The sequence below is a fragment of the Strix aluco genome, chromosome 9 (assembly GCF_031877795.1).
Source record: "Strix aluco isolate bStrAlu1 chromosome 9, bStrAlu1.hap1, whole genome shotgun sequence".
Taxonomy (NCBI): domain Eukaryota; kingdom Metazoa; phylum Chordata; class Aves; order Strigiformes; family Strigidae; genus Strix; species Strix aluco.
The window spans coordinates 4,061,748-4,074,255 of NC_133939.1; the positions used below are offsets into that span (position 1 = coordinate 4,061,748).

The 12,508-nt window shown below is 52.3% G+C and overlaps 1 protein-coding gene across 3 annotated transcripts in view; it reads right to left on the reverse strand.

Annotated features, from left to right (window-relative positions):
* Window positions 1-12,508, reverse strand: part of EPHB1 (EPH receptor B1) — an 86,057-nt gene that overhangs the window by 54,113 nt on the left and 19,436 nt on the right. For all 3 annotated transcript variants that reach the window (XM_074833448.1, XM_074833450.1, XM_074833449.1), the window contains exons 2-3: window positions 5,534-5,598; window positions 577-1,258 (exon numbers count right to left, since the gene is read on the reverse strand). In XM_074833448.1, coding sequence (XP_074689549.1) covers window positions 577-1,258; window positions 5,534-5,598 — 747 coding nt within the window. The remainder of the gene's footprint in view (window positions 1-576; window positions 1,259-5,533; window positions 5,599-12,508) is intronic.

A 12,508-nucleotide genomic window follows, 5' to 3' on the forward strand; every position in this document is an offset into this window, starting at 1 on the left:
AATGGCGAACGGAGATGAAAAGCGGTGAGCGTTATTTCCATATTTATAACCCTGCGCCGTGGAGGACTCCAGCAGGCAGCAGCATGCTGGCGGCGTGGCTGGGGGAACCCAAAAAAAAACGCAAAAAAAATTCCAATTAATGCCAAGAATCAGGGCGGCTTCGCTGCAGTCGGGCCCGATGGCGGCTGCCCGGCTCCCGCAGTTTTGCTGGGGAAATAACGAGGCAGATGAAAGGGGCTCAGCCGGCGAGTACCAGCCCGCACAGCACTTTGAAGGCAGCAGATCACAGAGGCAGCTTCCAGCAGGCTTGTGGCAGCAGATGCACCGGCACCCACATCCTCGCCACGCTGCTCGCCAAGTCCGGCTGCTGACTGGACTGCGCTGAGAAGCTGCAGGTTGATCACTGCTCCCAAATCCCTGCCTGGTCCCTGGAGCAAAACCACACCAGGGCAGGTAAACGGTGCAGAGCCGATTTCACAACAGACGTTGCCTACAACAGCTTGTTTGGGGACAAACATTTTCTTAAGCAAAGCTTAGAAGTAATAAAAGCGCCTTGTTACCCAAGGCCAACCTTACCTTTGCAAGCCACATTGTTCTCTGGCTCGTAACCAGCCTTGCACGTACAGCGGCCGATGGGGACCATCCACTCCCCATCCCCGTTGCAGTACAGTTTGATGGGCACATCCACCTCCTCGGCGTTGGGGATGCAGGTGCCACGGGCAGTCACTAGAGAGGTGCTCTCCGCACCCGTCATCGTCTCTGGGAAGATGGCAAAGTTCTGCACCACACTGGGGCACTTCTTGAAGAAGACCCTGACGGACAGCAGAGACATACAAGCCCCATAGTCCTGGAAAGCCAGGTAAAAGCCATTGCGGGTCAGGGGCCCGAAACTTCTCACTTCTGTGTTCACCTTCATCAACCTGCCACCAAAGTCCACCTGGGAGAAGCTCTCGTCAGCAGCAATGGTGTCCACTTTGAGGTAGGGTGCCTCCGTCCAGAAGGCAGACTTCTTGGTGGCAATGACAGAGTCTGTCTCGTAGTAATAGAGGTTGAAGGTCTCCTTGCAGGAGCCAGGGACATTGGGGAGGCTGCTGCAGTCCCGCACAGTGAAGCGCATCTCGGTGTAGATGCGGTGAGCTCCACGCCGGTTGATGAACGTGGTGAGGAGCCAGTTGTTCTGGTTGGGCTCGAAGACGTTGCACACCTGGTACGTACGGATGGTGTTGAGGTTTTCGTCGTAGCCACTGACTTCTTCCCACTGCAGAAAGGAGAAGGGAGAAGTGATGAGAGGGAGGCAGAGGGACCAGTGGTAGCCCATGAGCCGCAGAGGTGCCGCTCACCCTGCGTGGGGCAGGACAGGGCTGGAAGGAGAATCCCAAAGCCCCAGAGGGCACTAGGAATGCAGTCGTGGACACATGACGTGATGCACATGCAGAAACACCGCCTGGGCCAGCACCAGAAGAAATCCTCAGCCTCTTACCCCTGCATGCCTCTCCCCGTTGCTCCCTGCTGATGCTAAAATGCAGGCAACTGCCTTAGCTGCCCTGAGAAGACGTAAAAATGGAAAGAAAGATGGTTCAGACACTTGGAGGCAGGAGGTAAAGCAGCACATGAGGCTACAGCTTCATTAAAGTCCAAGTCAGCACGTAGGATGGAGAGCGAGCCTGACCCCAGGCTCTCAGCACGATGGGATCATTTCCCCCGGCAAAGAAAACTAACTAAATAAAACATTACCACCACGGAGAGAGAGAATATAGATTTGCAATTCGATTTATAGAAGGGCATTAATATAATCCAGGCTACAATTTCAATTAAGGGACAGCGGCAAACTGTGAATAGTCTATGATGGCATTAGAGTCCTACAGACAGATTTACAACCTCATAATCCATTCATTTTAACTAATCCATGTTTACAGTCTCCTCATAACAGCATTATTCATATGGCAATCTTTAAGCAGCACTCTGAATATCATGCGTAATTTCCAGGAGCAACGCTATAGCAGCACTCGCTCGTGTTTGCGCTTACGTGGGGGCACAACAGCAGACAGTTGCTGCCAACCTGCCCTGTCACATTGAGTCTTCCCAAAGAGCTGATGCACCACGACCAACCCTACAACCTTACAGATTTTGCCCTCTTGCGTTTTCCATTAAATAACCACGTTCCTTACCAGCTCCCCAAGCTTCTCCCTTGTCAACCACAGCCCTGATGTAAAAAATCGCAGGTTTTAATTTTGTTTTCAAAGCAGGGTCGTCTACACACTGCCAACAAGCACAGCAGAATGTTTACTCCCAGGTCCACCTACTCGGCTCCATTAAGTTTAAGCAAAGATCACAGCTCAAGGTTGCACATTGTTGTTAAGCAATGTTTACCAAACCAGCAATAAAACCTCATGCATCCAGCTGAGCGCTCTCCCTTCTCATCCCACACCACAAAAGCACTGCAAAAACCCCTCACCACCCTGGACAAGATGTGCAGATTTAATGCCCTTTCACTACCAGACACATGAGAAAGCCGCAAGGTTCTCCCCGACCAAGGGGGTTGGCATTGTTTCCCACCTGGGCTTTGCATTACAGTCCTGTCATCCAATTAACACCAGACAACGAGCTCTCTTCCAGCGCTTGCCCGCCAGCGTAACACCAGCTCCACTGCTCTGCTCTTTGCTGCAGGAATCCTCCTCTTCATCCCACCTGCCAGCTCCTGCACCCCCGTCAGCTGCACAGGAGGGGATCTGACCCGCTATCCTTTTATTCACTGTGCCCACCAGGGAGTCAGCTCTCACACCAGCTCCTTCTACCAAGCATCCCCTGTGCTTTGCTGCTTATTTTTTGAGGGGGGGGGCGGGGAGAGGGGAGGAGAGGGTATGCAAACAGAGCCTCAAAACTCAGAGCCAAAACCTGTCAATGGATCCCGCTGCACTTCAGGCACCCAGCATACAGGGCTGCCTGCAGCTGGGAATGACATCAAATGCCACTTGGAAAACCCTCATGAGGGTTTGGGGCTGGATCCTGATGCTCCCTTGGGCCTCCCTTGGGTTGAGCGCTCTTGCAACTGGGCACTGAAGAGCAGCAGGTCCCCGTGGTTGCAAAGACCCACGGTGCCAGCGGATGCTGCCATCGATGCTCTAATAGCAACAAATGCATCATTCTGATGAGATCCCGCTAAATAATTCACAGGGAGCTGGGGATTAAGACAATGTTCTTCTCCATCTCCACTGAGATTCAGGGAGAGCAGGAGGAGAGCCCATGTCCCACCACAGCCCCTGCATCCATGTCCCAGCATTAATGTCAACAGCCCCCCCAAGCCCCAGGCACAGCTGTGAGCCAGGCTGAACAGTCACTCCCAGAGCTCTGGGGGATGTCACCACCCAAAGGGACCCAAAGCCTGAACAGAGCCCCAGGATCAGGAGAGGTGGTTCATCAAATCCGATACCTCCAGACCCAAGAGGTAAGTGGAGCCTGGGAGTAGGAGCTGACGCCCCAGCAGCAGCCAGGAGCCCCTCTCCCATTCCCCTGTCTCTTCCCTCCTGCACCAAGGAGCAGGAAGGTCCCATTTATAGATGGCTGCTGCTCTTGTTTCTTTGCTTCCCTCTCTGGTTCCTCCCTTAGCTTGTTCCCGTGGTGCTACTGCTTGTTGCTAAGCCCCAAAGCAAGGCTGCCAGTGCATAGTCATTTTTTTGGATGGAGGAACGCAGGGCAGAAGGGAAGCTTCTAGTTTCTTACCCTGGCTTTCAGCAATCTGGGCTGAAAAAGAAATAGCACAGCCCTAGGGTGGCTGCTTTTGGGAATTGAAGACTGAAAACAAGAAAAGACTGACTAAATTTGGGGTCTTCACTGACTCCAACCCAAGAAGAAATCCCCATGTGTAGCTTAGCATCTCTACGCCAGGCTGCTTGGATGGGTCACGGTCTGCAAACCCTTCCTGGTATCCACACTCTGGACAAGCCTCACCCAAATACTGGCCATTTCCTCTGGACAAGCCAAGACGCAGGACAAATCTGCCTTCAAATATTTGTTGTGAACTATTAAACAGGACAAACCCCAAAACTTAGTGCTGTAACCAGGCAGCTCATAAAGACTAGGGCATGCCTGGAGCGAGAGGAAAATATTGCTTATTTTCACTGGCATCCAACCTACTCCAAAACCTGCCTCAGCTGGGACATGATACCTACAGGGGGTTCACTCCAGCCATCCAAAATACACCTGAAGATGCTCTGCATCCACCCAGCAAAGCACCTGATGCTACAAAGAAAAGCCCAGTCAACGAGTGAGGGGACTTTACAGGGGAAGTCACACTCTCCAACACACGCCACAGACAGTCTTTTAAATAAAGGACTCGGTATTTTAAAATACTTTGTGGAATATCTAATATACGCTTCTGTAAAGGAGAAGAGTGACCCTCAGAGGAGCAAGAGTTGGATGGATGCAGGGGTGTGCACAGAGGGACGCAGGGATGTGGGCTGGGGAGAGGCTTCACTCTGCTGTTCCGCAGAGGGTGAGACGGCCGTGCCTTTCAACACAAGCTCCCTGCCTGCCTTGCACGGGCTTTCAGCGATAGCAGCTGCAGGCAGCTATTTATATCCCATCTCCATCACCTGCGTGCAGCCCCCCCTGCATTTTGCTAGTAATTTATCTGGGCCCAGATTTTTTTCCAAAGCAATTCAGTGGCAAAGCCCCATGTTTCAAGGGCCTCTGACATGCTTGGAGAGGATTTTGTGCCCACTGCATGTGTGGTTCAGCTTTGGTGATGGTGTGCAACCTCATTTCTTTTGGGCACCGGGCCAAGCCAGTCACACCCTAACAAAGACACAGGCTGGCATCCCTTCTCCTTTGGTCCTGGAGGCCCAGGGGACTGACCCTGCTGCTATACCCGTCCCTGCCCGAACGGCTGCCTGTCCCACCGTGATGTCCATCCATCAACTCTTGTGTCCCCTCCCACCGCCACTCCTCTCCCCCCCTGCTCGTCTCTCACTTTCTCTGCCAGGGGAATGTGAGTCAGGTTATTTTATGCTTCCATTCCTCAAAGGCTCGTATTATATAAAAAAGATGTTTTAAGTGCCTCAGGGCGTTTTGTTCCTCATTACTTCATAAAAGTGACATTAATAGCCAGGGAAGAGCACTGCCGAGTGCAATTACGGATGATGTTCCAGGTATGAAAGCTGTTTTGAGCCTGCTAATGTTTCCTAATTACAAGCCTTTTGGCACAGGGAGAGGGAAGGCACAAGCGAGCAGGGGGATGCAGAGCAGTGCAGGGCCAGACCCTTCACCTGAGAGAAGGACAGACAGGGGAGGAGAGAGCATGAGGATGGAGAAAAGCTCCATCTTCGCTGAGACCCCAAGACCGGTTCAGGGAAGGGACACTCAGCCCCGGACCAGCCATACAGCTTAGCACAGCAATGCCCTGGTCACCCCACACCAACCCAATGGGGCACCACTGCTCCCCCTGCAACTCCCCCAGCTTCCCACCAGCATTTTAAGATAAATAGCATGAACCCCATGAGATCACGTAAGGATCAGCTGGGCAAGGGGCACTTACCCCCGAAGGAGGGTTGGCGGTCCAGCCCAGCTCGGCCGTCGCCGTCCGTGTATCCATCAAAGTTTCTGAGAAAATACAAGAAAAGGAAAGCAAACTAGTTACTCCCAAAGTTTTCAATGACATTATGAGCACAGAGCCACAGAAAAACATACGGTTGCTTTCACGGAGCATACATCTGACCCTTGGAGCTGCTCAGAAATAAACCAGCAGGTGCCCTAATACATCTAATGAACTATGGGCAGCTTCACTCCGGAGCAAACGGTGCAGGACAAGACTCTTTGCAAAGAGTCATGGCCTGAGCCCAGCCCACACTGCCATCTCTGACCCTTCTAAGCCTAGAAAAGGAAAATAGCGTTACCAACTAAAAAAACCTGAAAAAATTAAGAAGCGTGCTGCATTTTGTGGAGTCATTACATGCACACACAAAGCCCTGTCTAAACCCTAGCAGTGAGTTTGTATTAACACCATGGAAGCAGCAAGAGGTTGCAGGAAAGTCTCCCACTGCGGGCAGAGCCCAGCTCTCCTCCAGCGCCTCCATACTGGCTTTTCAACAGGTGCCATCCAACTAGCTCACAGCTACTTGCTTCGCTCCACAACGCTGGACATCCCCTTTTATGCACCGCATCTGTCGGGTGCCCCAAGTTGTCGCTGCACACACTTATTAGTTGTCAGAGTGACTGCAAATACACAAATAAAAATCACATTGTTGGAGCGGTGTTCCTCTGCTGGGGGTCTTTTGATTTGGTGGGGAATATTTAAAAGCTGCAATACAGCTGCCATTTCCCTACTTTTATTCTTTTAAAAAAACCCCACCAAAACACAACAAGAATAATAGTGAGAGCAACAACATATAGAAACAGATGGGAAAAATCCTCCAGGTTTTATTTATTTGTTTGCAGCAAGCAGACATGCAGATTAATTTCCTCGATTCCTGTGTCTCGACCAAATGGGAGGAGGAGGAGATGCACCGCCGGTGGCTGGCGTAGCTGAACATCCCCCAACCCTCCCCTTTCCTCCATGGTCCCAGGTACTCACAGCAGCTTTGCAGCTCCAGGAAAAGGGGTGCAGCCAGAGAAATACAGGTCAGGAAATAAAAATCAGCCCAGGAATATGAACTGCTGCTGGCCTGCTGCTTTTAATCTCTCCACGCCTGCTCCAGCAATTGCAAGCGGGAAACGAGACTCCTATTAATCTTCCCAGCCCTCCCTTTGCCGGCTGCCCCGGGATGAGAAACCAGAGAAGCGTGACCGGGAACTCCCCACCCTGCCGCCAGTGATAAATGCTCCCCGCTCCCAAAATCCCTGTCGGAGCTGCTGACCCAGCCTGGCTCCCAGAGGTGAGCAGGGCCATGGAGGCAGGGAGAGCAAGGCAACCCCCCCAAAAGATGGAGTGAAAAGGTGCTTGGGAGCTTGCAAAGCTTCAGCCCCTCTAACTGGTCCCAGGATGCTGCTGTGGCACTGCCAGGGAGGCTTCAAATCCCGCTGCACTGAGTTTCTGCTCCCACTGCCCTCTGCCTTCCTTCCCTCACAAACAGCCCCACGTCTCATTAAGCAGTCATTAATCCTCGCTGGGGCCCTTCAAATAAGCAGGCAGACATGCCTCTGCATAAACGGATGCAAAAGGCCATGCAAACACCTCGCAGTCCCCCCTCCCAGCAGGGTTACGCAGGGAGAGATGCTCTGAAGGCCCATAAAATTGGTGTTTTTCCCCACAGTAAACAGGGTGACCTTCTGCCACGCAGGGGAAACTGAGGCAGGGGAGCCCAAGGTGACGCAGGGAGCGTGGCCGGGCTGGGACCCGACCCGGCACACCCACCCTCTGCAGTAAATAAGGACACACTCTGTTACAGGAAAGGCACTTCTTGCAAGGGTTTATTCAAAAAGAATTTTCTCTCCATCATCTCCCTTCCTGTTCCATGCACTTACAGCTTCCTTCCCCGGGTGTTCTGTTAGTTGGTGGTTTTTTTTTTCAGTGGGGTGATGACAGAGGAATGTACTTTTGATAAAGTACAGCTGCAGTGCAGGACAGTAGCACGCGAGGACCGGCTCTGCTCCAAGGTGACATCCACCAGGATCCCTCCCGACAGCTCCCTCACAAAATCTCACCCCTTCCCTCCTCTTCTGTTCCTCCCAAAAGGCTCCACGTTTTGCAAAGAAAGTAGGAATGCACAGCAGCAATGCCAGCAGGGCACGTAGCAGCTCCCGAAGCAGGAGGCTTCAAAATAACTAACTAACTAAATGAATAAATTGAAAAGAACCACAGAGAAGCTTTCACTTTGGAGGTTTCCGGAGTCCTAAGGGGACTGCGTGGCCTGTGGCCAGGGAGGTCATGCTCGCAGTTTCCATCACAGATGCATAACTTGCACTTCAACAGCTCCACGTTTCTAAAGCAATTGCAAACTAAAGGAAAAAGAGGGCCGAGAGCCACCGCTGAAAGCCTGACCCTCTATAGACCACCTCCTGCTCAGATCCTGCCCTGACTCCCAAGGACACTGCCATATACAAGAAGATCCATAACCCAGCAAAATAGTTTGGCTGGTTTGTGGGCTGCTTTTTAAAATAAAATAAAACAAAATGGTTAAACCCACCCCCCCCCGCCCTTTCAGCTCAAATTCCTGCTGAGCTCACCCAAACCCCGTGACTGCAGAGGTACTGGCACCAGAAGGACTCAGTTGAGCAACTTCCCATTGACCTCTGCTATTTCCTCTTGCAGGATATCTTGGATTTTAATTCATTTTCTGGGACATACAAGTGACACTGTGACCCTGAGGGAAACCCCACAGGGACGTTTGTGGACAGGCCGCTCAGGCTGCGGAGCTCCCTCCTTCAGCGGGGCGGGTTTTGCAGACACTGGTGCCTCTTGCCCCCAGTCCTCGGCAGAGAAAAGGGGGACAAGGTGGGGCTCCCAGCACTTCCATCTCCATCTCTGGGCTGCAAAATATCACCACCGTTTGGGGGGGACACAGGGATCACCCCTTGGCCATCCATTACTTGGGAGCGGGTAGAGGAGGGACAGGAAGTAAAAAAAATCCCTTTGCTCTGCCTGCTAATGAGGGGATTACTGCAGACTTGTGCCTGAGCATCATTAATCAGCGGAAGAGCTGCACAGACCCCTTGCACCTCTCCTCCCTTCTGCCTCATCCTGCTGCGAGGAGCACTCCTCGTTCTTTGGCACTGGGTATTAATTAAACACCCATCCCGGGGGGTGTCAGCGCAAGGGTACATCATCTCCCCGTGCCTCCTATCTCGAGCACGGCACCACTAGCCACGTCAGGTGAACCCCGTGCCGCCTGTTCACCCGCATCAGCCAGCCCCCGCACCTCCAGCGTGCCAGCAGACAGGCTCAGTGCCCAACAGGGCACCTCCCGCGCCTGAGCACCCGCGCGTGGGCACAGCCGATGCCCAGGGGATGCTCTGCCCGGGAGGGAGCTCGACACGCTTGCTTGGAGAAGTCTTCCAGACCTGAGCCTCCACCAAAGGCAGCTGACCAGGCTGTAATGGCTGAAGCCCTCGTTAGGGAGAAGATGAGCTCTGCTCTGGAGAGCTGAGCTCTCTTAGAATGAAGAATCTTCAGCTGTATACAGTAGATTTTCTTTAATGGACACATTACTTTAAACTAAGCCTTCACCATCTGTTCCAGTCCCTAATTATCAATACAAAAACAAACGTCTACTCACAATTACACTCGTAACGAGTAAAGATGCCAGCAATTAGAATGCACCAGCATCCTCACCGCCGAGCAGTGCATCCATCTGTGATGGCACTCGCACAATCCAGGCAGGGAGGATTCGCTGCCGTCCCGGACTCCCCGCCCCCTCCCGGGCAAACCGGTGAGAGATGTGGCCAAAGCCGATGCCCGCGGTGGGAAAAGCTGCACCTCAGGGGAGCGAAGGGTGGGCTGGCATCATTCAAGCAGCAGGAGGAAAATAAGAAATTTAGGGTGAGCGCAGCCAGGCATGGAGCATAGCAGCACGGGAGCCTTCTTTTCACACCAGCTGATGCTGTCTTGCCAACAACCCTTCCCGATAGAATTTAAGCCTCTTCCAGGAACACCCTTCTGAACCAGCCCGAAACCAAGCTGAGTTTATTTCCTGAAACCACCACCCTGAACCCATATTTCAGACCTCCCCAGTGTGGAGGGCTCCTGCTGAGTCCCACCATGAGAAGGTGTGACTTCTCCCTGGCAGGGAGCAGGGTCTGGCTACAGGCAGAGAGAGATGGAGGCAAGGAGGCCAACACAACCTGATTGCGTTTTGATTGCCATCTGGAAAGAAAGAGATAAGACGACAAATTTTCTGCTCGGGGAGGCCACGAAGAAAGTTATACAAGTGCTGCACTCCTCAATAGATGCCTCGGGGACATGGTCCCTCTCCTGAAGCAAGAAGCAGCAGCTCTCGCTCCTGCAAGGAGATAACGGCAGGAGCCAGCCTAAGGCACTTGAAAGCAAATGCTTGGGCATATGCAAAGAGACGCAGGCACGTCTAAGACAACCAAGAGGAAAAAGATAGAAATTAAGCAAAATAAGAAGAGAGGAGGCTTGATAACAACAGATGGTAGAGGGAGATTTGGAAAGGATGCCAGCTGCTGGAAATAAGCCCCCCGAGATGCGTGGGGAGCAGAGAGGTGCATGTCAATAGCTGAACCTTCGGAGGGAGAGGGGAGCCGGGCGGGCAGCTGTCGAGCGAGGGGCAGGGTGCGCAGGGCTGTGCGGGGCTCGGCTCCGGGATCTGGAGAGAGAGGATGCTCCACGGGTGGGATCTGCGGAGACTCATCCTGATGTGCCCTCACAGAGCACAAAGCAAGCGCTGATGGGGTCAGTGCATGGTCCAGCCCCAGGGCACATCCCGTGGGCAGTCCCAGCCCCATAGCATGATTTTCTGAAGGGGAACAACAGCAAGACTTTTTTCCATAAGTATTTTCCCCTCTATTTCATTCTCATCAACGCCAAGCTTTCTTTCTGCCCCCTCTTTCTCTCCTGAGAGCTTCAGCAAAATCAGCCCAAGGCAAATGCACAGCTTGGGAAGCTTCTGTCCAAGTTTGGTGACATTACCAGAGAAAGGGAACAATAGAGAAACAGAGCCAAGACGCTTTATTACAAAGACTAGTGCTAAATAACATTAACTGCTATGATGCCACGAGCTCTGCCTTCCCGTGGTTGTCGTGACTTCAAGCCGAGCCCAGATTGCATTAAGGCTTTCACCACCGCTACCTGTACGCTTCTGGTTTGCGCCACACCTCTCGATGTCAATGGAAAGAAAGTCCCACAGGTGCCGGGGGAATAATCTGGATTTAATTCTCACTATTCCCCAGAGATGAAGGGGTTGAAGCACACAACAGGAAGTTGCCTGAGTAATTCCAGGCTGCTCTCCATGACCATGCTCCTGACCACAACATCGCACAGACACAGTCCAGGTTTGCCCGTGCAAGGTTTCAGTATATCCTGAACTTCGGACTAAGCTGGGAAACAGCAGGAACACAACAGCCGTGCAGCTCTGCTGCAGGGAACAAGGTGGCGAGCTGCTGGGCGCACATCCCACCCAAAAAGTCTCTTCTGCAGGAGGACTCCCCACCTGGCTCCTGCTCCTAACTGGGAGGGAGCACCACTGCTCGCCCCTCATGCCGTGAAGGAGCCGGTGGCTGCGCAGCATGAACACCCTGACATCTCCCAGACGGTTTAATTACGGCACTGGAGAGGCGGGCAGGGTAAGAGTGGGATCGGCCTCTCCCCTTTGATAAGCGCTTCTCTTCTTAACAGTTTCCTGAGAGCACTGGCTTCCAAAAGAGCCGCTTACAGTATCTATACACTTTCAATCAAAAATATTACAGCAACAACTAATTACGTCCCATCATTCCCATGGCTCTCTGCCTTTAATGGTGCATTTTGCTGCTACAGAATGATGGTAAAACTGCTCTGGAAGTGCATAACGAGCTCTCCCCATCAATCTCCCGCGGGTTCGTTATGAAGGATTACCCGCGGAATAACAAACCCAGTCGAGAAGGGAAGGGATGCACTAAACAACAACAAAACAAGTCAACACAAAACATTTTCTGCCTGTACTTTAAAGGAAGCCACTGGTGCTTTGGGGTCTGTATGAACCTCTTGGGGAAGAGGAGCAGCTGTGCCTGCTCTGCAAAGACATCTCAGCCGTGACACCACCATCCACAGCCACCAGACAGCGGGAGGAGATCTGCGGTGGCCAAAAAAAAAAAAAAAGACACTTTCAGTTGGAAAGAATTTATATATATCAGCCGAGGACAAGCGTGCTGTGTCAATTTGTGACGGGATGCATTAAGCTGCGGCCGCACAGCACAGCCCTGGACCTCCTCCGGGATCTCCCGTCAATGGCATGGATTTCAGCACGCAATGAAGATGCATCGCAGCAGGGCAGGCGATAACTTAATGAAGCTCAGATTTGGGGGTGTTTGCTCAGCAACTATATAACAACTTTATCAATAAACCGCTGCCTGCTGCGACTGCAGGATGAAACGCTCTAATTACAAGCCGCAAACACTATCTGTATCAGGATATAGTAAATTGAAATATGCTGGCTGATGTGCCTGAAAGCGCCCAATAAAATACCTGCTTAAATTTTTGCAAGCGTACGTGCATGCACACACGTGCGACAAATCCAGCGTATCAGGCAAGAGAAAAAACACAGACAAAAACCCCTCCGCTGAGCCCCACGCCTAATGCAGGCTAAAAAGGTTCAGAAGGTGATGTAAAGTTTGGACCGTAAGGACCAAGTCCCATTTACCAACACTCACTCCTCCCTGCAGACCATGCAGAGGAGACCCAGCCCCAGCATCTCCCCTTGGTTTTCATGCTCCGAAGGGGGCTTGACCCAGCGTGGGTACGTGGTGTTGGACGAGCTCAGCCGGAGCCATACAATCCATTTATCATAATCCTACTGAGGAGAGATACAGTAAATCAAAGAGACAACCTGCCTGCAAATAAATTACAGGGCAGAGTGGGGAG